Source organism: Triticum aestivum, chromosome 4B (genome assembly GCF_018294505.1).
Source record: "Triticum aestivum cultivar Chinese Spring chromosome 4B, IWGSC CS RefSeq v2.1, whole genome shotgun sequence".
NCBI classification, from domain to species: Eukaryota; Viridiplantae; Streptophyta; class Magnoliopsida; order Poales; family Poaceae; genus Triticum; species Triticum aestivum.
This window is the reverse complement of record NC_057804.1, coordinates 557,223,916-557,251,797: the sequence shown is the minus strand read 5'-3', so window position 1 is coordinate 557,251,797 and position 27,882 is coordinate 557,223,916. Positions and strand designations below refer to the sequence as shown.

The 27,882-nt window shown below is 47.2% G+C and overlaps 2 protein-coding genes across 2 annotated transcripts; one reads left to right on the top strand and one right to left on the bottom strand.

Moving 5' to 3' along the window:
* The first annotated feature begins 515 nt into the window (after positions 1–515).
* LOC123093232 (protein NETWORKED 1D) lies at positions 516–11,042 on the top strand. The gene is made up of 6 exons (XM_044515141.1): positions 516–769; positions 1,212–1,305; positions 1,467–1,803; positions 3,011–7,794; positions 7,942–9,429; positions 9,620–11,042. The coding sequence occupies exons 3-6, from the start codon at positions 1,698–1,700 to the stop codon at positions 10,739–10,741; spliced, it is 7,500 nt and encodes a 2,499-aa protein (XP_044371076.1). The 5' UTR covers positions 516–769; positions 1,212–1,305; positions 1,467–1,697; the 3' UTR covers positions 10,742–11,042.
* A 279-nt stretch (positions 11,043–11,321) lies between these two features.
* Positions 11,322–16,740, bottom strand: LOC123093233 (sulfate transporter 3.1). Its single transcript, XM_044515142.1, has 9 exons — positions 16,301–16,740; positions 15,965–16,172; positions 15,497–15,668; positions 14,791–14,856; positions 12,887–13,000; positions 12,688–12,804; positions 11,901–12,591; positions 11,740–11,816; positions 11,322–11,647 (listed from the first exon to the last, which is right to left on the bottom strand). Exons 1-9 carry the CDS (start codon positions 16,644–16,646, stop codon positions 11,462–11,464), a joined length of 1,977 nt encoding a protein of 658 aa, XP_044371077.1. The 5' UTR covers positions 16,647–16,740; the 3' UTR covers positions 11,322–11,461.
* Positions 16,741–27,882: the final 11,142 nt, after the last annotated feature.

Sequence of the window (27,882 nt, the reverse complement as noted above, 5' to 3'; positions counted from 1 at the left end):
TTTCGCGAGGGCAGGTGCGCGTGTCACATGGGCATGGGGATCGTTCAGATCAACCTCATCATTTCGTTTTCCCTCGGGTTTCTCTCTGTCTCTGGATTAATCCCAGGTTAAGTCAGTCAAGCGTGCCTTCTGCAGCAGTAGAAAACATGTCTTGGGTTTCTCTAGAAGACACAGCCAGGAATCAGCAGCGGCGGAAACAACACATGTGAACTGCAGAGGCCAGAGGCCAGGCCAGAGTAAAGACACCGCGGTCAAACGGGTGGGTAAATGCAATATTTAACCCGCCCATCAACCCCGGCGGCAGTTTCCTTCTGTCCTGGATAAACATTTCAACTTCTCTTAACCCCGGATTTAATTGGCAATAGAACATCACCGTCCGCCCGTTCACCCGATTTACTTTTCAGAAAAGCATCGCCACTCGATTGGTTTTATCATTATTATTGCCATCAAGGACCGCTTTCATTGCCACACTAACCACCGGTAAATCAATCGCACAGCTCAAATCACAACCCAACCAAAAACTCCGCTATCCTCCCACAGTGTGTTTCCCCCCAGTGCCGCGCCCGCTTGCGCTTGGCCTCGACCGGCCCTCTGCTTTTCCTTTGCGCTTTGCACAGCCTTCCCTCGGCATGTGCACACTTCAAGGGCACTGCTGCTGCTGGTGACTGGTGAGTGGCGTGCTGACCACAGGCAATGGGGGCGAGACCGTGAGGTGAGATGGGATCTTGATTCTTGCCTGCCTTGTCGCCGCCAGCCGGACTCCACCGCGGTACGCCACTGCGCTTCCCTCCCTCCCTCCCTCCCTCCCTCCTCCGCTCCGAGATTGGATCTTTACCAACAACCCGTGCTTCTCCGTCTTCTCCTCTTGATCTGTTCTCCGGTTCAGCCTTTTCCGGCGCATTCTGGTGTTTGTTGGTTGGTATCTGCCTCCCAGTTGGTGCTTTTCTTGCCTCTGGTTGGGTGGGGCACCATTGCTTGATTCGCTCTAGTCTGATGTAGCATTGGCCTCCAAGCTCTAGGGGTGTGTGAATGTTTATCTTCTTCTACTTATTTCTCTCTCCTGATTTTACCATGTTCCATAGCATTGGACCTCCTTTTCCAGTATCTTCATAGCTAATCATCCCTGCAGTTTCATTTTCTTCCATTTCTTGCAGTTTTAGTTTGTTTTCATCTCTTTACTGAACACTGTTTCTTTTCTGGGCGTAATGCAGTGGGATTGTTAACCTGTCTTAATTTGTATGCTCCGAAACTGGTTCAAGACTTCATCCATTCTGCTGCGTTTATCAGGAAATCTGTGGATGGGAGGTGAATATTTACTGACTAGTATACCAATCTTGACTCCTAATTTTGAGCTTACATTGTGCTGTTTCCCCATTCCATAAATTCCATTCATGCAGTTTCTGAAAAAAAAGGAAATTGTAAATCCTACTTTTAACTGCTGATCGATCTATACTTGTGCACTGTAGGTAAACTGCTTACAAATTGGGAGATTCTGTCTGCTCTTCGGGCTCCTCGCTCTTCGCTTTGCCCGGAAGCATGATATACTTAACGGCTGCTTAAATGCGTATTCTGAAGCATCAGAACCATCTTCTGCCAACACACATGATATTATACCACAGGGTTGCTCAATCCTGAGCACCAAAGAAGCTGAGAAACATCGTGCCATCTGTGGTGATTTACCTTGCTCCTCTCTCACAATGGCGACTTTAGTCCGTCATGACTCGAATAATACACGGTACTCATGGTTGTGGGTTAGCCATATCAGCCCTAAGAACTCCAAGTGGCTTCAGGAGAATCTTACCGGTATGCATTTTTTCGCACGATTCGTTATTGTTTATGCTTTCTTGTTAATTTAGTGTGGAGTACATGCGTTAGTATCGAAAATTGTACATATGAGCGAACATAGTTTTGTTGAGCTTTGCATTATGCCTTATAACCACTCAATTAAATATAAAATGCACATGCAATGCAAGCCATTTTCCTGTATATACGTTTTCTTGTCTGGCAGATAGTTCAAAACTTGCCTTTGCTGGATATCTGTGTTTGGTGTGTTGGAACATTCTGATCTCAATAATCCATGCAATCCAGCTTATATTGTTTGTAAATTTGCTAGTTGAATTCCTAATAACGTGTGTGCCACAAACAGATCCAATTTACATAACTTTTTCATGTAGATTTACAAAGCCTGCTAAGTGCCTTTGTTTCATGATCATTTAGTCTGTAAATTTTGTTCATGACCACTTTGGACCATCTTCTCAAGTTCTCAGCACCAGACTGATATAATCTCATATCTGGCAATCGAAAGTTCATCAATGCGAAATAGGCATCTCTCTTTATTGAGGTAGAAAGGTGACAGCAAAAGACAGCGCCTATCGTAGATAACAAAATTTTGATCCTTCAACTTGAATTAATTTCTGAAGTCAACAAAGAGGCTGGGCTGACACTAACTTGAATTTTTGTTTGCAAATTGCAGTAGCACATTGTAATTCACAAACTAAATGATGTTGCTTGTAATGTGATTATGCAACACTACATAAACCTACCATATCTATTTTTAATAATAGCATAAATACGTGACTACTTCAGTTCACCTCATTGTCATGATTCTCCACATGCTTAATTTGCTATCTTATGATTTTTGAACTGAAAAGCTATTGTATGATTAGGAACAGTATTACCAAAACCCGGTCTATAAAAGAAACAGTATTACCAAAATATTTATGTTACAATAGGCTTAATATGTTGTTTGGTTAGTTTTTTGGGAGTTCAGTATGTATGTGTATATAATAAGATATTTGTTTGGTTCCTTTGCATTTTCTTGTATTAAACATATTTTTTACTTCCTGGGAGTAATATTTTATTTCTGACCAACATTCATCTCTCATCATTTTGTATTTACTTTGTTGATACATCATGTAGAATCTGATTACATTGTTGAAAGTAGAATTAACAAAAATAAACTAGTAATATTGAATGGCATGTGGCTAATTGAATTTCTTTTTGTGAACAGACATGGATATGATGGTCAAGGCGATGATAAAACTTATCAATGAAGATGCTGATTCTTTTGCAAGGAGAGCAGAAATGTACTATAAAAAACGCCCTGAGCTCATGAAACATGTGGAAGAGTTTTACAGAGCATACCGTGCCTTAGCAGAAAGGTACGATCAAGCAACTGGTGCACTCCGGCAGGCCCATCGGACAATTTCAGAGGAGTTTCCAAATCAGATGCCATCAATGTCTGAGGACTCGCCCTCCTCAAGCCAGGAAGGGGAACCACGTACACCAGAAATGATGACACCCTTGCGTGCACCTTTTGAACCTGATGATCTCCACAGGGATGCACTTGGTGTTTCACCACCGCTATTTACTGTCAAGAGGAATGGTACACACCCTGATGAAATAGGTTCTTTATCAAGTCGCAAAGGTCTCAAACAGTTCACTGATTTGTTTGAAAGCTGTGATAGTGCCCATCGTCTCAATTTCTCTGATGGGAAAGTAAGAAAAGGCCTCAGTTTTGAAAGCCCAGATGCTAAAGGGAAACAAGATGCAAGTGATGACATCATGAATTTGCAAAATGAAATTTCCAAATTATTAGCAGAGAGCCAAAGTCTGAAGCAACAAGTTTCATCTGAGTCTCATCGGGCAAACAATGCTGAGAATGAATGCCAAAGCCTTAAGGACACCATCTCATGTTTGATTTCTGAGAAGGACAAAGCCCTTGTGCAGTACAGCGAATCCACCAAAAGATTGTCTGCTTTAGAGACTGAGCTCTCTAAGTCACACAACGAACTCAAGAAACTCTCTGATCATATGGACAGGGAAGTTCAGAATGTAAACAGTGCCGAGTCATGTAACAACACAATGCAATCCGAGCTTGAAACTCTGGGCCAGAAGATCATGATGCAGCAGCAAGAACTTGCACAAAATAGAAAAGATCTGGCGGATTCAAAGAGTGAATTCGAGAGTGAGATCCACTCCCTGAGGAGCACTGTCTCACAAATAAATACTGAAAAAGATGTGGCTCTACTACAACATCAGCAGTGTACTGAGGAGGTTTCTGATCTGGAATGCAAGCTCTTGAAGTCACAATCAGAGCAGGAGAAGATTGAACTGAAGGTACAGTTGCTGGTGCAAGAACTTGAGCAGAAGAGAGAAGAGGCTGGTGCCATACATACTCGGCTGCAGGATGAACACTTCAATTACATGCAAAAGGAAGCAGCTCTTCTTGCAATGGAAGACCTGCATTCCCAGTCTCAGGAAGAGGTTAAAAGCCTGGCACAAGATCTTGAATATTCCAACAAGAAATTGAGTGATTTGGAAGCTCAACTTCTGTTTGCACAATCGGAAACAGAGAAGATTGCAAATAAAGCCCAGATACTGGAGCGAGAACTTGTATGCAAGACCGAAGAAGTTGGTAACCTTCAAAGTAGTTTGCACAAGGAAGGGCAGAAGTGCATTCTTGCCGAAACAACTCTTCTCAGAGTAGAGAACCTACATTTGCAGTCCCAGGAAGAAGCCAAGACACTAGCACAAAATCTTGAAACCTTAAGCGAGAAGCTTAGTGAGGCTGAAAATGATAGGTTGAATCTGCAGAACATTTCACGAGAACTCAAGAACACCATTTTGGAGATGGATTCTGAGAAAAATGCAATGCTACTTCAACAGCAGCAGTCCTTGGAGAGACTTTCTTATTTAGAAGCACATCTTTTCGATGTACAGTCAGATCTGGATAAAAATAAGGAGAAAGTCCATTTGCTGGAACAAGAACTGAAACACCACAAAGACGTGGTGGGTGGCCTTCACAATAATTTGGAGGAGGAAGGCCATAAACGGGTGCATGCGGAAGCAGAACTTAGGGTGGTGGCAAACCTGCATTCTGAATCTCAGGAAGAAGTGGGTAAGCTTGTTATGGATCTTCAAAAGTTAAACGATGAGTTAAGTGAAGTGCAGGACAGCAATCTGATTGTGGAGGACTTATTGTGTGAACTTATGAACACCATCTCTGTTTTGAATACCGAGAAAGATGCAGCACTTGTTCAACTGCAGCTGTCCTTAGAAAGAGTAACCGATCTGAAGTCAGAAGTCTCGGAGACACAGATGGAGGCGGAGAAGACTGAGCAGAAGTTGCAGGTGCTGGAGCAAGAATTTGCTCAAAAGAATGTCATGGTTGATTTTCTTCAGTCAAGTCTGCAAGATGAGGGCAAGAAACGTGTGGAAGCTGAAACATTGCTTATCTCAAAAGAGAACCAGTACTCCCAATCACAGGAAGAAGTAAATAGATTGGCCCTGGAGAATGAGACGCTGAACGGAAAGTTGAATGAGATGGAGAACCTGTCTTTCGAGCTTAAGAGCACCATCTTGCTTCTGAATTCCGAGAAGGACACAACTCTTCTTCAGCACAAGCAGTCGTTGGTAAAAATATCTGATCTGGAATCTAAGCTTTCAGTGATGCAGGTTGAATTCGAGAATGCTGAACAACAAGTGCAAATGCTTGATAAAGAACTTGAGCAGAAGAAAGAAGAGGTCGATAGCTTGCAGACTAGCCTGAAAGATGAAGCACGAAAGCATACTGAGGGTGAAGCAGCTCTTCTCACAATAACTAATCTGTATTCTAGTTCTCAGGAAGAAGTGGACAGGTTAGCACTTGAGATTAACAGGCTGAATAGAAAGTTGAATGAAGTGGAAAATGTGTCTTCAGAGCTTAAGAACACTATCTTGCTGCTGAATACCGAAAAGGACACTGCTCTTCTTCAGCACAAGCAGTCCTTGGTGAGAGTATCTGATCTGGAATCTAAACTCTCTCAAGTGCAGGCTGAACTAGGAAATTCTGAACAAAAAGGGCAAATGCTTGATGATGAACTCGAGCAGAAGAAAGAAGAGGTCGACAGCTTGCAGACTAGTCTGAAAGATGAAGCCCGAAAGAATGCTGAGGGTGAAGCAGCTCTTCTCATGATAACTAATCTATATTCTAATTCTCAGGAAGAAGTGAACAGGTTAACCATTGAGATTAACAAGCTGAACAGAAAGTTGAATGAAGTGGAAAGCGTGTCTTCGGAGCTCAAGAACACCATCTTGCTGCTGAATACCGAAAAGGACACAGCTCTTCTTCAGCACAAGCAGTCCTTGGTTAGAGTATCTGATCTGGAATCTAAACTCTCTCAAGTGCAGGCTGAACTAGAGAATTCTGAACAAAAAGAGGAAATGCTTGATAAAGAGCTCGAGCAGAAGAGAGAAGAGGTGGATACCTTGCAGACTAGTCTGAAAGATGAATCCCGAAAGAATGCTGAGGGTGAAGCAGCTCTTCTCACGATAACTAATCTATATTCTAATTCTCAGGAAGAAGTGAACAGGTTAGCCCTTGAGATTAACAAGCTGAACAGAAAGTTGAATGAAGTGGAAAACGTGTCTTCGGAGCTCAAGAACACCATCTTGCTGCTGGATACCGAAAAGGACACAACTCTTCTTCAGCACAAGCAGTCCTTGGTGAGAGTATCTGATCTAGAATCTAAACTCTCTCAAGTGCAGGCTGAACTAGAGAATTCTGAACAAAAAGGGCAAATGCTTGATAAAGAACTCAAGCAGCAGAGAGAAGAGGTGGATACCTTGCAGACTAGTCTGAAAAATGAAGCCCGAAAGAATGCCGAGGTTGAAGCAGCTCTTCTCACAATAACTAATCTATATTCTAATTCTCAGGAAGAAGTGAACAGGTTAGCCCTTGAGATGAACAAGCTGAACAGAAAGTTGAATGAAGTGGAAAAAGTGTCTTCGGAGCTTAAGAACACCATCTTGCTGCTGAATACCAAAAAGGACTCAGCTCTTCTTCAGCACAAGCAGTCCTTGGCGAGAGTATCTGATCTAGAATCTCAACTCTCTGAAGTGCAGGCTGAACTAGAGAATTCTGAACAAAAAGGGCAAATGCTTGATAAAGAACTCAAACAGAAGAGAGAAGAGGTGGATAACTTGCAGACTAAGCTAAAAGATGAAGCACATAAGCACATTGAAGCTGAAGCATCTCTTCTTATGATGACAAATATGCATTCTCAGTCTCAGGAAGAAGTCAGTGGGTTGGTTTTGAAGATTGAGAGGCTGAGTGATAAATTGAATGAGATGGAGAGCAGCAAGTTGGACCTTGAGAGCATGATATCCAAGCATGCAGAGGACAACCGTATCCTTGGTGAACAAAATCTTTCTTCTGAATTAACTATCAGTGGCCTTCACGATGAACTGGACATGTTGAAGGAAATGAAAGTGAATCTAGAGAATGAAGTGGGGCTCCACATTGGTGACAAGGAGATACTTCAGAGTCAATTGACCCATCAGAAGAAAGAGACAGAAATTCTGGAGAAGCAGTACTGTTCACTGGAACATGAGATGGAGGCAGTAAACAGAAGTGCAGCAGCACTCCAGCAGTTACTCGAGGAAAAAACATGTGAGATGGAGAAGCTGTCAGACGAGTGTTTGATCTTGAAGAAATCATTTTCAAATGCAATTGTTGAAACTGAAGCCCTGAAGGAGATCATAAAAGAACTGGGAGCTTCACAAAGCTCTCTGAAATATGATGTTTGCTTGCATAGTTCTGAGAAGGATGCTCTGGCACGGGAACTACATATCCTCAATAAAAAATATGCTGCTATTTCGGAGCAAAAGTCCATGTTGGAGATTTCATTCTCTAATGTGAATTCTGAGATGGGAGAACTGAGAATGAAGTTAAAAGATTCAGAAGAACTGTCCCGGTCTTATCTTGCCAATAACTCTGCTCTTCTTGCTGAAAAGGACAATATTCTGTTCCAGGTATTACTATAATTGTGCCTTCACTCTTAACTATCTGATTAAATATTCATCCGTCTTAAGTTCCCTTGTTAGTACAAATTATACTCTTCTTCATAGTCTGCTTGAACAGTCCCGTTCCTATCTGATCCAAATCTTATTTCCTGTCAGCTGGAGAGCGCCACACTGGCTATGAAATCTCTGGAGGATGAGCATGCTGATCTGGGAGGCAAGAACTCATCCCTGTTAGCAGAGAAAGACCTCTTATATAGTCAACTTGAGAATCTACAAGATCAGGTGGAAATTAGAAATGAACAGCATGAAGCTTTGCTCAGGTTGCACCAAATACAGATAAATGACTTTGAAGCGACAGTTTCTTCCCTGCAAGAGAAAATCTGCCATATGGACGAGATGCTTGATCAAGAGCTGCAAGATTGTACAGATGCTTCTATCAGTGCATTGATCTTGAATAATAGTTTGGCTGATGTTAAAGACAAAAACTTTGCTCTCTTTGATGAATGCCAGAAGTTCATAAAGGCCGCTCATTCCGCAGAGGTAGTAATATCACAGCTCAAGGAGGAAGCCAAAAATGAAGAAGAGGAGAAGGAAGTATTGCTGAAACACAATAAGGAACTAAGGGAGGGAATCTCACAGCAAATAAAGATCCTCAATGTCTGCAAGGACTTGGGACGTCCTGCTGTGATTCATGATGAAATTATGCTGCAGACTTTGTCTCGTGAAACTTGCAACCATGTAAAGCATAAAGAGGAGAGTGAACATAGAAATGTCTTCATGGAAGCTGAGCTATCTGTTCTTGGAACAATTCTTACAGAAATAGTCATTGACTTCAGAGATCTGCACTTGCAGAAGTGTGAACTTGAGAAAGAAGTGGAGGCAGGTGCAACAGAATTGCTTTTTGTGCGGAATGAAAATCACAAGCTTATTGAGCTGAATGAACAGATGTGCCAAAGGTTGCAGCAAGGTAGTGAAAAGGAGGAGACGTTGAACATTGAACTCAGCAATGGCATGGCACGGTTAATGCAGAAGGATGATGAGCTACACAAGGCAGATGAGAAGAACCAATTCTTGCAGGAGACAAACCAGGAATTGTGCAGAGTTCTCAGGGATCTTGAGGCTTCTGCTGAAGATGCAAAAGGTGAACTTGAGGAGAAAATCGCAGCGCTAACTGAACAAGGTGCTGTTAGGGATAATGATTATCTTCTTCTTTGTGAAGCTAACGTGGCGTTGCAAGGAGATGTTGACACTCATAAGCAGAAGGAAGAGAGTTTGGTGTCTACACTTGAGATGGTGACAAAAGAGAATGAGCAACATGAAAGGGAAATTGTTTCACTCGTGAGTGATATGATAACTTGTTCGGTGAATGTCATGATCTATGAGGAACATCTACTTGAGCTGATGATGGAATGCGAGGCTCTTGAGATCAGAATGATCACTGAAAAGGGAATGCTAATGAAAGAAATCTCCTCAAGGGATGCTTATGTTGATGAGCTGCACAGAAGGATTGCCGTCATGGGAGCAGAAACTACAGAACTGAAGGCAGAGATGAGCAGATATCTGCCACTTTTAGCATCTCTGTCGGATCAGATAAGCATGCTGGAGGAAGGCACCCATTTACTTTCAGATAAAGAAGGCAATTTGGTAAGCTACTCCATCCTATGAAACTGGAGCATTTTCCATTCTCCACGGATATGCAATATGCTGTGTTTATTATAGAAGTTCTCCATAGTGACACTAAAACAGGAAATTTGTTTTTCTCCTTGACAAATAGCATTATGTCATGTAAACTAGATAGTTATACCTTTCACTTATAATATATTTGGTTATGCAGGAGCTTGTACAAGATGACAGACGTGGTTCAGAGTTCCTAGACATACCATCAGGAGTTTTGGAGTTGGACAGCTTAATTGCAAGAGTTAAAGCACTCCGGGTTGTGATATTAGATGTGAAGGACCGCCAAGATAAGGAGTTTACTGAATTCACTGCTAAATTGGAGTCGGCGAATCTAGAAATTCAAGATCTTAAATCAAGAAAAGGTTCATGCATTAGGCACAAGGAACAATACATGGAGGATGATAGGCAAAAATATGATGCCGATAACTCCAAAGGGAAGCAAGCACAGATCATGAAAGATATCGAACTTGACCAGGTATCTACTTGCCCACCATATGGCTCTGGAGCCGCTGTCTACCCTCTTGGTGGTGATGCAAATGCTGAGCTTGATGATGAGATGCTCCAGCTGTGGGAGACTGCTGAGAAGGATTGCAAGAATGGAACAGCCAAGTCATCATCATCTGAACATGACATACAAGAGGTGGAGGAGGTGAAGAGTCAGTACACTTCCTTTGAAATAGCAAGAGGAAGAGACCTAGGGATCAACAGGCTCGAGATATCAACAGCAACCCTGGAGCCTCAGCAGTTATGGACCAAAAATGTCCTTGAGAAGCTCGCCACCGATGCTCAGGGTCTGCTAATCATCCAAGCAAGCATCGAGGAAGTGAAGCAGAAAATCGAGGGAACTTCCAAGGGCAAATCTCCCATGAGCTCAGAGTACAGCAGCATCAGGGCTCAGCTGCAGGAGATCGAGGGCTCTGTCTTGGAACAGATAGGTTTCAACAGCAGTTTGACAAAGAAGGCCGAGAATTATCCTGCATTCGAGGTGAATGCCGACCTAGAGGGCTATTCCAGCAGAAGGAAGATCTCCGAGCAGGTGCAGAAAGGGTCGGAGAAGGTGGCGAGGCTGGACCTCGAGCTCCAGAAGATACAGTACGTGCTGCTGAAGCTCGAGGAAGAGCATGAGTTCAAGAGGGTCAAGGTCTCCGAGAAGCGGTCGCGGCTGCTCTTGAGGGACTACGTGTACGCAAAGAAGGACAAGAATGACGCCGGGCAGAAGAAGAAGAGTAGGGTGCCCTTCTGCGGCTGTGTGCGCCCCAAAACAGTGACTGAGTCTTGATTCGGAGTCCGCAGCAAGCAATGTCTTTAGTATCTCTTCTGTAATGGGTTGCATGATAATGTTAACAAGGAGCTCATGCATTCGGAGTTTTGTCCTTGTTCAGAAATGCCCCCTAGTTTAACTAGTTAATCCTACTGATACTTTTATGAATCGAAGCATTTTGTAATTCCGTTGCCCTTCGCTGTTTCTCTGTGTCTGCAATGAAGATATATGAGAATGCTTCTTTCAGGGATATAATTTTCACCCCCTTTTACAATATGCGGATACACTGATCTTTCATGTTGGAATTTGGTAGTCTATACTTCTCTGATCTTTTCTTATGTGTCTGTCCATTTGGTTATTTGTAGTCTGCAAGTGTTAAATTTTTCTGTTCTTATGTGTCTGTCCTCTGCAAGTGTATTTCTGATCTGTGTCCTGATTTTTTGTTGAATGCCTGTTAATTAGGGTAGCAGTAAATTTTTGCCAATGGACAGACACCTGATGGCTTTGCAACCATGCAAGAAGCAAGTTTGGGAAGGTCAGTCTCGTACTATCATTTGTTCAGATTATCGACTATATATTGCATTTGCACAAGCTTGGCTTTTGCTTCAACACCAACAAAAACGGTGATATTCATTTCATGCGGATTTCATCCACAATGTAGGAGTACAATAGCTCGAGATGTTTATACCGATCTCGGCTTGCATTGCATGTTAACAACTCAACTCAGGTCAGACCCAATCAGACCATGTTCTCATGCGAGGCACTGTCCACCACCATGCCCGGCTTGTGGGAGTGCAGCACGAAGTCGCACTCCGCCACCGCCTCGCCCACCGTCGGGAAGATCCACTCGTGGCCGATGAGCTCCAGCACCTTGGAGCTCTCCAGCTTCTTCATGATCTCGCTCCCCGGGTTCGCCAGCACGATCTGAAACCAAGAGAAATCAGCCATGGTTCGTGACAAAAGCATTACATATAATTTCTTCAGAAAGATGACAGTTTGTGTTGCTCTGTTCTTACCTGAATGCCCCTCCTGTCCAGGGTCTTCTTGAGCTCTTCCAGCATGCTCGTCCCGCTGGTGTCGATGCTGCCCACAGCTGCGGAGAGAAACGATAGTTTCAGATCCAATGCCCAACTTTCAGACGGAGCAAAGTTCTTCAGACAAGTTGTTTGGAGCTTACCACCCATGTCGAGGACGACGTACTGCACGCCCGTCTCGCCCTTGGCGCTGGTCCGTTCATCGTCCTCGTCGATCCACCGGGTGAACCTCTCGCGAAGGTAGCCGGAGTTGGCGAAGTAGATGGGCGAGTCCACCCGCAGCACGAGCACGCCGGGCACCGTCCGCGCGGTCGTGTACTGGTCCATCCGGCGGTAGATGTTGGTGTCCGGCACGTTGCCCAGCACGGTCGTCCTCGGCCGCGCCACGAAGAGCAGCACCCGCAGCACCGAGATGGCCACGGCCACCACCAGCCCCATCTCGACGCTGCCGAAGACGACGCCGAGGTAGGCCCCCGCGCAGACGCAGAAGTCCACCTTGTCCACGTGCCAGAGGTGCACGGCGGCCGGGAAGTCGATGAGCCCCAGCATCGCCGACATGATGATCGCCGACAGCACCACCAGCGGCGTGTAGTGGAAGAGCGGCGTCAGGAAGAGGAGCGTCACCATCACCGCCAGCGACATGATCACGTTGGACATGGCCGTCTTGCACCCGGCGTTGTAGTTCACGGCGGACCGGGAGAAGGGCCCCGTGGTGAGGTAGCAGGAGGTGAAGGACCCCAGGATGTTCATCGTCCCGATGGCGATCATCTCCTTGTTGCCGTCGATGTGGTAGTTCTTGAACATGGCGAAGCTCCGGCCAACGGCGATCCCTTCCTGCGAGCGAATGTGGTGTCAGTAAATCTTTCGCCGGTGTAATTTACTTCGGTGCAGCGGCAGTACTAGCGGAGCAGATGAGTTTGTTGGGCTTACGGCGAGGGCGATGACGCCGGTGATGAGGCCGGTCTTCAGGGCGAGCATCATGTACGGCGGCGTGAATTGGAGGTTTGTAACGGAGATTGGGTTCAGGCCTTTCTTCAGATTACCGATCTAGAGTGTTCCAAAACGGCGTCAGTCAGTCATTCAGTCCACATAACGTGCAAATGTTGTGGTGAATGTACGGGTTGCTCACAATTTGAACGCCATGGTTTTCAGCATGGGTGAAGTAGACCAGGAGGCTCCCAAGGATGACCGACGTCAATGGCGCGGCGGCGGATACCCAGAAGAACCTAGGCTGCCTCTTGCTCTGCCCAAATTAAACATAAGATTAGTTTCATGAAACATTAATAACTTTTAGAGTGATGCTAACTTGAAGTGGTTTCAGAGCACTAAGAAATGGTTTGTTAGATAATCAATTCTTGGTTCAACTTGGAGCAAGAGCCTCAAAGTTCAGACCAAGGAAGCAGTAATTCTAAGACAGTATTCATCATAAGTATTCAGAGTTTTGCAGTATCAGAATTCAGAACAGAACTGGGCATATCAAAAATAAAATAAAATAGGAGGATGGCCCTGGCCTCTGCACGTGGACAATGCATGTAGCCATACTGGGCATATCATATGGCCGGTTGCGCTTTGAGACATGACGAACACATTGGAATAATCAGCCAATAAACATACTCAATAACAATCAATTTTTGATCGGGACATATAAAATTCAGTGGCTACACTACCACACGTGATATTCTCCCCAAGAACAAGCTTCCTCAGGCATCTCATTTCAGATTAGTTAATAATTATCGCACCATAATAGAGCGGTTAGTGGAGCTTGGCCTTTTGCAATAATTCCGCAGGTCGGCTCTTTCCCCGCCCATGATATCTGGTCCGATGCATGCATCTCGCCATCGGCGTGACACCGATGCGAAAACAAGCTATAGTCAGGATGCAGGTCAAGCACTGTCCTGCTGACAGAAAATGACACGATGCAATCAACGCCTGTCTGGCTCAAAATTATGCTCCTCCATCACTTACCAACACCTTGAAAAGACAAAAAGGTTTCTCCTTTTCAGACGCAAAAAGGAAGGAGCCCCCAAGTCACATAAACTACGTACTTCCTCCGTAAACAAATATAAAAGCGTTTAGATAACTAAAATACGTAGTAGAGAGCAGAGGTCAAATTGGGTTTGTGTAAAGGCACATGCTGTTTTTAGCATGGTGTTCAGAGACGAGGAGGAAGATGACAGTGGAAGTATGGAGCAAGATCAGATCGTCAGAGATGAGAGGCATGTGCTGCGTGCAGGTGCGAGCTATGTGTCCAAAGGCGCCCAATGGATGGATTCTCTTGTCCCGCCAATGAACTACTCACGAGCGGGCGTCCTCATGTGGAGTAGGCGCTGCCCCGCCTAGCAACCTCATCTCCAGAAAGCTCACAGCACAAAATTGTCTTTCCTGCAGCTCTCGAGCTCGAGCAGACCTGTGACTGATTGACTGACAGACTGACGCAGCTAAACACTGGGTCTAGCACTAGCTAGCCATATGCACCCATGGAATAGAGAGCAGAGAGAGCATGCCTTTTGGATTACGAGGCGTGCACAAATGGGGTTAGCCTCTCGTGCACCGCCATTACCTCCAAAACATCGTGTCACGGTCGAGGTAGCGTCTGTGCTGTCACGATCCGAGTACAGTACAGAGTGGGGTAGTACGTCATGGACGATTATAACAGGCTGCTAGTAGTACAGTAATGGAGTTAGAGATGCAAGAAAAGGCCCAATGATTGGTGGCGATCCATGGATCCATCCCTTGAATGGACGGGTCGATCGATTCTCTTGTGGTCCTAGTTTATGCACCCCTTTTGGTGTCATTGGGCACGTCATTAGTTTACCGGAGATTCTTGCGCCACTTACTACTAGAGGACTGCACTCCTACACTGGAGAGGCGAAATGGGATTTTGTCACGCACAAGTTAAGCATGAGGTGTTTAACTTGTGATTAAAAATGAAAAGGCAATCGAAAGCATATGGTAGTATTTTAAAAAGAAAAGGTGATCAAAAGATCTGGGAAGTAAAGTGAGAATATTAGCATACTGGTAGACTTGACTTACGAAGAAGCGGGTGACGAGGAGGAAGAAGAGGAAGCCGCAGCCGAGCACCACGCTCTCCCATCGCCACTGCAAATCAAAGCCATGCAACCAATTGAACCCGTCAGTAACATACACGGACTATTAACAGTGGAGTAGCTAGCTAGTCACATGCAATGGTCGATCGGGTGCATGTCATGCATGTCCCTCATATGTACGTATGTGACTGTGCCCAGCCAGCGAGCTGGACCAAGCTGCAGTGCAGAGATGGACATAGGCATGGCCGGCCGTAGAGGCAAGTGGAGCTCGCCGTCGTGTCGTGTCGTGTCCTTCCCGGGCATGGCATGCACGTAATTAACCTTGCCAGTCTAGACATATATAGCCATTTACCCCAGAGGCTTGTGCCCCGGGAGCCCAGTCCCAAAGTATCACGCGCATGCACCGGTGTCATCATGCCATCCGTCCGTTTTTCATGGCCTATTAATAAGTTCTTGGCGACTATCTACGGACAGACATACGCACGGTGCTGCAAAATTCTACCAGTAGCCACTAGCTTGATCACAATATGCAAGAAAAAAGCACTGAAAAGGTGCATACCTACTATGGGCTCTTGGAGTTGGAGTCCTAGGTACGTGCCTACTAGCTACTAGTATGTATGTATGGGTAGTAACAAGATGCAAGTGTCAATTATTTTTGGGTACCAGTAACAGACGATGAGTGCATACTGGACCTGGTGTGTCTGGGAGAAGACGGAGCGCATGACGGAGACGAGGTCGGTGGAGGTGGTGAAGTGCTCCAGCCCCAGCATGCCCTTGAGCTGCTGCAGGCACACCACCGTCGCCGCGCCGCCCATGAACCCCACGATCGCCGCGTGCGACAGGAAGTCCACGATGAAGCCCAGCCTGCACGTAGTACACACATGCATCCATCCATCTCAGTAAGTACGTGCTCTATGTAGCAGTTACACCTAAACTTGCTGCATCTAGAGCTACAGCTAATTATACTCTAGAAGCTAATTAACTTTTGACAAGTTAGAAAGGTGCCACTGTGCTTTTGGACTCGTCCATTCTCAGTTTCTCACCAACTACGTATGTGGCTTAACCCACAAGAGAGAGCTTAGGTGTGATTTTCCTAATCGGAATCGATGGTTTGATTAGTTAATAGAGTGAGCACGAAGCTCATGCATGGTACGACGTGCCTGAGGATGCCAAGCGAGGCCTGGATGACGCCGGCGAAGAAGGTCGCCGTGAAGGCCAGGTGGAGATAGAGCGCCGGGTTCTCCGTCGCCGAAACCTCGGCGCCCAGCATGGAGCCGATGAGCAGCGACGCCACCGCCACCGTCCCCACCGCCAGGTCCTTGGAGCTCCCCATCATCGCGTACACCAGCGGCGGCACGAAGCTCGAGTCTGCAGTCGGTCACGTAGTGGTAGATACAGTGAGTCACTAGCTCACGCGCATGCATGCACCGCAGAGCGCGGCCGGCATAACAAATCGGCAATGGCAACATGTATATGGCCATGTGTGATGCGCTTACAGAGGCCGAGGATGGGCGGCAGGTTGGCGAGCTTGGCGTAGCTGATGCCCTGCGGGATGGCGAGGCTGGCAATGGTGATGCCGGCGATGAGGTCCGACTTGAAGGTGCCGAGCCTGTACGCCGGCGCCCACTCCAGGAACGGGAAGAAGTAGCCGAGCGCGGCCGCCGCGCGCCGGCCGAAGCCCCGCTCCCGCACCACCGCGCGGAACGGGTCGTCCGGGAAGAAGGTCTCCTTGAGGTTGGCCCGGAACGTGTCGAGGAACGGCCGCGCCTCCGGCACCGGCACCCTCGGCGCCGCCCTGCCCCCGCCGTTCACGCTCTTCCCGGCCGCCGCGCTGCCGCCCATGGCCGCCGGCTGCTCGCTCGCTCTAACTGCGTGCGTGTGTGTGCTGTGTTTGGAAATGGTTTTCACCACTTGCGCTTGCTCTGGATGGTCTGCCCGTGCTACGCTGGTGTATATATACATCGGCCAGGGGCCGGATTAGGTGTCCGGTCCGTTGCGGGTGTGATCCGGGCGGTGGGCTCGGTCGGGATTAGCGTTCCGGGTAAACCTCGCCGTGCGGTGCGATGCGACGGGCGCACGGGGACCCCGGAGCCGCTCGGGGCCCGCCTGACAGGGACCTACGTACATCCCTGACGTGGAGCGCGCGGTAGAGGAAGGAAGTGACGGGATCTGCAGGAAGCTTCAGTAGAGTATAGGATTATTGTTGGCGTCTCGTGCGGGTGGGCGCGGCTGTCGTCTCGTCCCGTCGGCCGCCGATCTGCGGTGCGATCGGGCCGGTCGGCTCCGCGTCGATCGATCGGCATCGGCGCGTACTGTGCACGGGGTTCGGCCAGGCTCGTTTGCTCGATCCATCCGCTGACAAGCACGTACGTAAGCGCATGTGCAAAACGCGTGCTGTTTTGCAGTTTTTGTGTATGTGTGTATTCTGCCTACAGCGCGATCGTACGTGCAGCTATCGTTTTGGTATTATAGCGAGGTCTTGCGTTAAAAAAAATCTGCATATCGAACGGTCTGATCTGGAACTGTGGTTAGCTAAGCAGCATCTCCTGCGTGTCAGATGCTGACGTGTGTGCACATGCGGACGGCGTGCCAACTGTGCATGCCAAAACCAAAACGAAAAAACAGAGCAGATTCCACTGAGACAAGATATGCGATGATCACATCCATCGCATATGCGCCTCGAAAATGGATGCAAAAACGCCACGGAGCTGGCAATCCTGCACGTGTTCGGTCCTACGTGCTACCCACAGCAGGAAATCAGCGAAATGATTAGGCAGAGTATCGCATCTCTCCCAGATGACCTGAGCAAGTTACCGGCCGCCACGACGGTCGCCTGGGCAATGTGGCTGCTTGTTTAACGATTTATTTATTAATCGAGTAGCCGACAGGCATCAACACGTGTGCGTGTGCGCCGTTATGAAGCTACCCATTACCCATGCATACCCACTCGTTTTCGTTTCGGTGACTGCTACCCCGTTAACCTCGTCGACTGCTCCTGCGACGCCGGGTAAGCACGCACGGCGCAGATTAGTAGCGTGAGAAACCGAATTGTATACGGATTTGGTCAGCACTGAGTCAGTACGTGTTGAGCGTGGAGAAGCTATCTGGAGTTTGCCTTCTTGAGTCTTGACCGACCTCTGAGACACCACACAATTAAAAACACCCCGCGTCCTCATCAAACCATTGACCTTCTCTGCGCGTGGGCCCCCGCAAATTTGTTTTTCTTTTTGGACCCCGATAAGTGCCACATGTGTGGCCGTTAGGGAGTCCGCCCACACATTTTGTGTGGTGTATAAGAGGAACAGCCCACACACCTACGTGTGGGCAAAACAAGTAATGCCCACACACCTTTTTCCCTCCCGATCCCTCTCACATGCGTGCGTGTGGGCGAAGTTGATAACGCCCACACGCCCGTATGTCTGGCCTCGTACCTCCTGGTCCCGCATGTCACGCGTGACGGTCACCGCGCGCTCGCAGTTGCCATGGTCCAGACCCTCGTCCATGTTCGTTTAACTGCAGTTGCCATGTCGCTGAACTACGGTTGCCATGTCGGACAACTGCAATTGCCATGGTTGCTCAACTACAGTTGCCATGTATGGTCTGATCTAATGTAGTTGCCGTGATTTCATAACTTTAGGAGTTGCCACATACTAACACTAGGCAGTTGAGAGAGTTGCCATGTGCTCACAAGCATGCTAGGGTAGTTGCCATATAAAAAGAAAGAGTTGTCATCTGTTTACGTGCACGTTAGGGCAGTTGCCATGTACCATGCAAAAACACATGGCAACTCAGTAAAAGAGAGTTGTCATCTGCTTACGTGCACACTAGGCAGTTGTCGTGTATCCTGCAAAAACACATGACAACTCGGGTGAAAAAGAGAGTTGCCACCTGCTTATAAAGCACACTAGGGGCAGTTATCATGTGCACTGCAAAAACACATAGCAACTAGTAGCTTGGGTGTGGGAGAGGAGACGGGCGTGTGGGCAAGATGGCAAATGCCCACGCACTAGCCCTTGTGTGTGCGTGCAAAGTGACGTGTGGGCAAACTGCTGAACGCCCACACACCAGCCCCTCCTGTGTGGTGAAACGGCCGTGTGGGCGACCGAATGAATGCCCACACACCAGGCCAATCCTACGTGGCACTAGAAGACTATGTTCGTTTTCTCAAGTTTCAATCCATAATAGTAAAGTAAGAGTAAGGCATGGATAGCATAAAATGTACGTAATAGATAGCTTAAGCTCTTAATCCTGAGAAGATTGAAGACGCCGATTGTTAGAGTACTTTTCACAAGTGCACTTCTAAAATTCTAGCCAACATAATAAAACCATGTTCAGAATTTTGAAAAATGTTCTCATTTTCAAAATTTGTTCAAAATATAAATATATATATTTCAAAGAATGTGCGTGGTTTCAAAATTTTCTTCAGAATTTTAAAAAAAATGTTCTTGTTTTCAAAGTTTGTTCATAAATGCAAACAATGTTTTTGTTTCCAAAAAAAGTTTGGGGAATTCCAAAAAATGTCAGAATTTTAACAAAATGTTTCCACTCATGCATGTTTCTTGTTTTTAATTCGAATTGATTTCCTCTTCCTTTTGAATCCATTCATGGTAAGATTACCATAATTTGACCCCCCACCCCCCTAGCTCGCTAGATTGATAACCGAGAGACATAATTGTGGGATTGGTAGCCAGGGTCAGAGCATGTACGTGTAAATTCACTATGTAGAAGAAGTAGTACTCACCTTAGTAGGCCTTCTGGCAAAGAACAAGAAGAAAAAGGGGGCCTTTTGCTATGAGAACAAGGAAGTGATCATAGCCTTCACGCTATAAATCAATAACTATACTCATCCAAGCCGCATGTGCCACCTGAAGACTTAAATGAATAATCATCGTTGTTGAGAAACAACCGACTGGATCCGCTCTTGTGTTAGCATGAACACACACACACACACACACACACACACACACACACATCCTCAACTACCCATGAACGTAGGTGCAGAAGTAAAATCAATCTTTATTCATACAGCACTTAACTTGCATACCCGTGCACGGTTTTTTTTTGAACAATTGAATAATGGCTTTTCAGTGAATGCCATTCAATCTCTTGAACTGGGGGAGACCAAAATTGGATAAAGGGGTATAAACGGAAAGGAATACCAATTGATGAACGAACAAGAAACCCTTTTATTTCTATAGAGGTATGGAAAATGGTTGGGGCCAATAAAGAAGGTGAAATTTGGACTCTTCGAGTTGTTCCAACCATGTTGGATGTCATTGCAAGAGGCGAACCATAATGCATACCACACAAAAGAGTCAAGATAAGACTCCATAATAGTTAACCGGTTCATTTTAGGTTATTCTAATCGTTGGATTAATCCATCATGATGACTACTCATATGCCGACTCTGCTAGAGTTGCTTTTAGCCTCTTCTACTTCCTCTGGGACGTTGAGTAAGTACGACGCAGATTAGTTTGGGAACTGGGAACTGAATTTTCTGACGATTTGATCATCGCAGAGTCAGTGTTGAGTGTGGGTACGTTAGCTGATGGCTACAAGCGCTGCAGAGTTTGCCTTCTTGGCCTCTAAGAGACCACAGGAACATCCTACGTGTCCTAATCAAATCATTGACCTTCCCTGCATGTGGGCCTACTTAAGCTAATAATAGAGAGCGTGGCGCGTAAATTTGTTTTTCTTGGGAAACAACAAATAGTACAATGTAGACGTGCATATATACCTACCACTATATTCACAAACTGAAATAATATATATCAAGTATCAACGTTGTGGTACTTCAAGACTGGCATAAATGATTACCAACATGCTATTGACGGATATGTCGTTTCCTAGTGTTTGATCGTGCGATCGGACTATAACCACCTCCACCTAGCCATGGTTGGTTCTCTGGCGCGCAAATTTGTTGGTGCAGCTGCTTAATTGCTTGTGCTTCCGAGTGTGTACAATTTATGTTAAACTGTTTTTGATAGAAAATGGATATGCTTTGAGATATTATGAGTTAATGCCAACCCAGCTTATCTGGCAAACCAGATGAGTGCCATATACGAAAGTTGTACCAAGATCACATCATTACAAGATATACGATCGTGCTAATTAGATGCTTATCAGGCAAAAGCTTATCAGTGGGTCGAAATTGCACTGAGCGTATCTGCGAACTAATAATCGACTCAGCGTCAGTGTCCATTCTCTAACAATCCACAACTCAGTGGCCGTTCTCGAACAATCAACAAAGGGCACGATTGATCGATGTGATGCGCGCATTTTTCTTTCATCTAATCTAACCGTACGTTTATGTTCGTTTCTCTCGCCACTTTTCTTCAGATCATGTTTCTTTCGCATATAAGGGCATCTCGCAATGCGTGGAATATATGCTCAAAGTTTGTCTGCACACAGTCATTTCAGATATTTCAGATGAGATGACCTAGCTCAACCTTAGCTTGTCTCATAAGCGAAGCGACCCGCGTGCGATATGCAGGTAGTAGATCGATCGCGTCGATCACAGCGTGTACGCCACCGATAGAGAAATTAGACGCGTATCAGCTTATCACTGGGGTCCGGGTCAAAGCTGCACTAAGCTCATTTCACCTGCAGACCGTGCTTAGAGGAGGCGTGTGGTGGTGTCAGCCAGACCGTAATCACACATGCCATGTCCCCGTGGTGTGGTAATAGGACGATGTACTCAGAAAGCACCTTAAAAGCTGTCCCTGCCAGAGATTTGCTGCACAAATCGAGCACCCAAAGAAGGCAGCACACCCAGATGCATGGCCAGGAGTAGCTAGTGACGATGTTCACTGCTATTTCGCCATGCAGGTTGAAACCAAGACGGAATGAAGTTAATTGGGGTTAGATAGACTTGTGCTAACTGCTAGTACTAACATAAGTAAAAAAAGTAGCCGTGCCTGCGCGGTAACAATTTCATTTGGATGCATCTCATGACACGTGGTTCTTTTCAGACACCTTTTATCAGAGCCCAGAGAACGGTGCCTAGCTAGACATTAAGAAGAGGCGTCGGGCAACGAATCAATGACCTGGTCAGGCAGGGCGTAATCACTCGTGTAATCAATCAATCTAATGAGCATATGGAAATTGTTTTTTTCATTTATTTTTTTTGGAAAAGGGGGTTTGCCCCGGCCTCTGCATCATGACGATGCATACGCCATATTATTAAAAGTCGTAAGGTCCAACATAAGTCTTAATTCTGAAGAAGAATCATAGACGGATTTGGTTCCCCCGCCATTTCGCCAACCCCTGTCTACTTTCAGATATGCTTCCCTTTTACCTTCCAATATATTATAACCTGTAGATGCTATCGGCAAGTGCCCCATGAAAGATGATGATTCCTGAGCTGTTCGTATAGCGACGTCCCTTTGATGATCCATGCTTTAGAATAAGCACCAAACACTGGAATTAACACGGCATCGGGGCAAGAGACGCTTCCGGAATCCGGATCAGTGGTGGTGCCGTGGTGGTGGTGATGAAATCTGTCCGACAGGACGTTAAATATAGCCGGCGGCGTTGGCGCAACTGCAGGTTTGCCAGAAGCGACGGGGCACAGGTGACCGCGAGAGAGGCTGAGTGTCTCTGTAGTGTGCTTGGGAGTAGAACGGCACTGCACACGTACGTAGGTGCTGAAACAGTGCAGAATCTGAACTTTCGGTCGCGAAAATTCAGAGCCGTCCTCCCTTCCATGCATTAGGCCAACTCCATCGCACGACCCCAAACGGACGTCCGGTTTGACCGGATTTTGTTCCTTTGGGGCGTTGATGGGTTTGCCCGTGTCCGGTTTTGTCAGATGGGTCGTGCGTGCGCCCACCGCGCGGTCGCACCCCAAATCGTGTCCGGGGTGGACGTGAATAAAAAAAATATAAAAACTAAAATGAAATAACTAAAAAAGTAAATAAATGTATTTAAAAAAACATAAAACATATATAGGGGTCGGCCACAAAACGGCCCAGTTTTCACGGCCACTTAAAAGGCCCAATTTCATAATTAACATATAAAAAATATAAAAAAACGCCTGCCGCGCCCGTCGGTGCCGTGGCCGTCGCTGTCTTCACTGGCCGCCGGTGTCGTCGTCGTCGCTGACGAGGTCGACGTAGGCCGGCGGCGTCCACAGGTGGGGCGGCGGTGCGTGGTAGACGGGGGCGGGATGGACGGCCGGAGGTGCCTGCACCACCTCCTCCCGCGGCGACGCCTCCGGCTCCGGTGATCTCGGCGGAGTGGGGCACCAGTTCACGCCCAGGCCAGCGGCCATCTCCGGCGCAGTGCAGGACCAGCCCCACCCCTGGCCCAGCAGCTTCTCGAACGCCGGCGGGTCCTCCTCCATCGGCTCCTCCGTGACGGCCGCCAGCTGCAGCTCCGGGAAGGCGACGTCCCCGGCGGCAGAGAGGGCCATGGCCTCCTCCAGGCCGTCCCACTGCCGCTCGTCGTGTGTGTTCATGGAGTCGTCCATGACACGCTGCAGGAGACGGGCCTCCTGCTCCGCTGTCATGTGAGGAGGGGGAGGGGGCCGACGGAGATGGGGAAGGCGACGACGTGGGCGTCAGGCCGCGCACCCGCGTACGCCCGCGCGGCTCTGCACGTGGCCTCCACGGCCCCGACACGGTGCCAGCGAAGTAGGACGCGTGCCGCACGTCGTGCTCGTCCTGGAGTCATGTGTCCCAGAGCGGGGAGTCGGGGGCATACCTGTGGTCGTAGTACAGGTCGTCGGGGAGGAGGCGGCGGCGGCGGTTGATCTCATCGCGCCGTGCACGGCCGGTCGCCGGCACTGGCGGGATGGGGACCCGGTCCGCAGAGAGGTGCCACCCGTTGGGGAGGTGGGCGTCGCTCCACGGGACCGGCGTCCTCGTCTCCCAGTACCTCCGGCACATGTCCGCGCAGATGTACTGTCGGTCGCGCTCGCCGGAGGGCCTAGGGGCAATGGTGAAGGGGGCCGGCGCGGGGGCTCGACGGGAGGAGTGCGGCGGTGACGCGGAGGCTCGACGAGAGGAGCGCGGCGGTGACGCGGGCTCCTCCTTTTTCACGGATCTGCGGTGGCCGCCGGAGGAGGAGCCGGCCTCGCGGTCGTGCTTCCCCTTGCGGTTCCACAGACCCATGGCTGCGGCCGGCGGGCGAGCTCGAGGGCGGGGAGTGGCTAGGGTTTGGGCGTGTCGACTTTCGAGGGGGCAGAGAGGGGCCGACGTGGGGATGAGGACGACGACCGGTCCACGGGTCCCATTTAAGAAGGACGCCGACCTGTCGCTGTGCGGATGACAGGTGGGGCCTTCCGCCCATGCGTATTTATGTTGGCGGGTGGGAGGTAGGTGGCTGCTTGCCATGCGGCCCTGACGCGGACGTTTGAAGCGTCCGTTCGCTGTCCGCCGCGATCCAAACCCGGTGCAAGTTTGCGCTCTAAATGGGTCGGCACGGACACAAAACGGATCAGATGGGTCCGAGCCGTTGCGCGCTGGACCGTCCCATTTGTCCGTTTTACCTCAAACGGACGGGTCCGAACAAGATAGGGTCGCGCGGTGGAGTTGGCCTTAAGCTCTGGTTTTTGGCCGTCAGTATCGTATCTCTGTTCAAAAGACCCGCGAGATATTCTCGTTCGTGCAAGCAGCTCAGCTCAGGCCGAGATCAGGCAATCATCGTGCACGCACGCATCTGTCCGGTTCGGATGAATGCATGGCGCGCAAAGCGGCCGGCATCGGCATGGCGTGGCGTTATCCAGCCATATCTGAGACCACCTCACCAGCCAACTTGCGGCCGCGCGCGCGAGTCTTTAACGAGTGCAGGTTCACGTCGCCGGCCGGCGGCTGCCACGAGCTCAGGAATCCCGTAACAAGTGCAGGTCCATAGATCGATCGCCGTGTCCCTGGTCGAGATACGTGGTTGGCGACGGGAGCGCACTGTGCACTTGCTACAGGATTCGCTTTGCGGGCCACGGCGGTTCTTTGGACGACGGGTGGTCGACCGACCTTCGTCGTGCCGTTGCGTCGATCGATCTCTAGGCTTTTTGCCAGGCTGAGATATGTTCTGCGTCTAGTTCCTGTCCGCTTCTCTTTGACCTACGCACAGGTCTGATTTATTGGACATGGGCGCGTAGAGTAGAGTAGATTCGTGTTCGCTCCCCGTGTTGGGCGTAGAGTAGGCGTCACTTTGCTACAGGAAGGAACGTTGGAAACGTTGCGTTGCGAGTGACAGACAGCAACTGTGCACAAGGGCGCGCTTCTTCTCTTGTGTGGTCTTTCTCAGGTCTGGACGGAAAGAGGAACGCTTTCAGTTCAGTGTATACATGTACTTTTCTGGCGTAGACGTACATTCCCTGTAGTCATCTCGCTAGAAAGGAGGGACACACTGGTTCTAGCCTTCTAGGGGAGTTCTTTTTAGGGTTCTTGGGGAGTTCGTGGCGTAGCTGTAGGGTCCATGGACCACCCTGGAATTCAGCCCATTCGTTCTAAGAAAACTCAGCCAGGCCCAATACATCCCATACGTGTGTGTATATCGTAGCTGATCGTTCTGTCTTCCCCTCCCGAGCCTCGAACCCTAGCTTCTACCGAACGAGCGAAGCAGCGAGCGCCAGCCCATGGCTGACAGGCAGACGGGGCACTGGCCGGCCGCTGTTGACCGGCGGCTGGCAAGCACACACGGGTGCACAAGCCGAGGCAGGACGATCAAAGAGAGGCATCGTCAATGTATCGCCGTTTTCTACATCTCTTGTTTAAAGTAAATACAATTTTCATCCTTTTTCATTTAAAATGTAATTTTCTTTTGCTTTGAGTTTAGCCGAGAGTACAGACTTTGAAGTATTTTGCAACTTAGAATCGGTAAATTAAGCTAATTAGTTATTAGGGACTTTCCTGGCCATGAGAAGGTGTTATCCCAACAAACAAGGTGTGATGTCTTCCTTTTATGCAAATTTAAGACCTGACGATGAATTTTAATATGTTTTGAAAGTCTTTATTGATATGCGTTTCTGATAAACATATGGTGTTATGTCAATTGTACCATCCCGACCTAAAATCTTGGTTACGCCGATAGTTGATCCAAACTACCATGCACACTGGAAAAACCCTTTGGGACGCCTTGCCTGCCTCGCCGCGCCGCCATCCTGTGTTGCAGCCTCAGTAAACATGTATACGGACGGTTCACCGTGATCATCCACATTTACAACCTTCACCGGACATATTCATGTGACAGCGTTAATGAATGATTTTCGAGTGGGCGAACAGACCACACGAAAGATACGTGCCAAAGTTAGTCAAATGGTGCACCCCTTTTTTGCAGATGAGGCGAACCAACAGATTCTACAACATGTGTAGGGGTGACTAAACGGATAAAAGTCTCGAGCTACTTGCCTAGTGAGATATGTGAAGCATCAACGTCGACTGAATGCTCCATTGGATGATGGAAAAGTGAAGAGATTTGACGGGGCAGTGTTGACTGTTGAGTAGTAGTACTGAGTATAGCCTTCCCCGGTTGGAGTTGGATCTTTGCCTCGGCATGTCAAAAGTTGACGAAAAAGAAACCAGCACGCCCCAAAGATATGGTAGAGTAGCTATGTGCTGTTGTGGGTTTATTTGCTCTATTATTGTTCTCTGGCCTTTCCCATACCGTTTGGACAAATTCCATTACTTCTTCTTATTAGTTTTGAATAAACATTCTTTTGGCAAAAAAAAAAAAGAGTTAAACATTCATGGTGCATTTTCTTACTGATTTTTTTTCCTCGCTAAAGTGAGTTCTGCAGACTGCATGCCTGCATATTTAAGTATGTGACCAAGTGAAGCCCAACTCTCTAAATCTAAAAAGGAAATAGAAGAGTGAGGTCCCAACTGGCAAGCATTGGAAACATGGCAATAACGTCATGCGTTGAGTTCATAGTAGGTAGGTCAAGGAATATATATTTTGGGTACCACGGGGGAATCTTCCGTCACAAGCAAGTTGACTTGTTTTCCACCATTATTGATGTGTTTGAGATGAAAATTTGCATGCAGAAATGCCAGTGAATCTAATAAGTCCACACATGCTCAACAGCACATCATCACTGAGGCTCCACGTTTTTATGGATTTTGTGAAGTCCCATCTTTTGGCGTTCTCCTACCTTTTGAAGAAATTATATTTTCTTATTCCTTTAAAAAATGGAATGTTTTTTTGGCAAAGTTTATGGTATTATTAATGGAAATTCCAAATGTTTTAAATTGATTTGAATTTCTTTTAAAACTCCCAAATAAATTTAATTTAAGTAAGGATCTTATTTTACGTTATAGGACACCAATTTTATGGTTCTACTACATTGAATATGATGTATTCTCGAAGTTTTTCAAGAAATACATGCAATTGCAGTTCTTCTTCTTTCGCCACATTACATTATGAAAACAAATATTGATTCCTTTAGTATTTTGTGGAAGAGAAAGTATTAGATTCTAGGTTTAGTTTATTAAGATTTGTAGCTACCTTAAATCTAGTAGGAAGTAAAACATGGGAATGAAAATTGTACATTATAAATATAAATACTAAAGGTATACATTACCAATATACTTTTATGTATTTTAGAAAGTAAAAAGGTTTTTTTTTGCAAAAATAAAATAAAAAGGATTAACAGTGAAGTTAGGCTTGCATATATTGCAATTTCATTTATCTTTTTGCGAAAATAATTCTTGCATAACTCAAAAGTTAGGTCTTACCATCTCGTCCGGAATTCCAAGGACCCCTTCTGAGCTAGAGCCTAGCCAAACCGTTGATGGTGTCCTAGATCAGAGGGTACTTACCATGTTGACTCCCGACCAGGTGGGCTAGGCTGAGCTGAGGACTCCCTTTTGTCAGTATCATCATTGTCCACTTTCGGGCAACCCACGACACATACAAGAAAGATTTTACAAGATTTGGCATACAAGACAAGACTACTCGCCACCGATGTAAATCGACTAGGACACTTGTAAATCCTAGACCACCGGTACTCTTATATAACCCGAGGCTAGGCTAGTCGATAGAACGATCTCAACACATCTTAGAGATGAGACACACAATGATCTCACGGTAGATCAACATGTAATATCTCTTTGAGAGAGCCCGAACTTGGGTA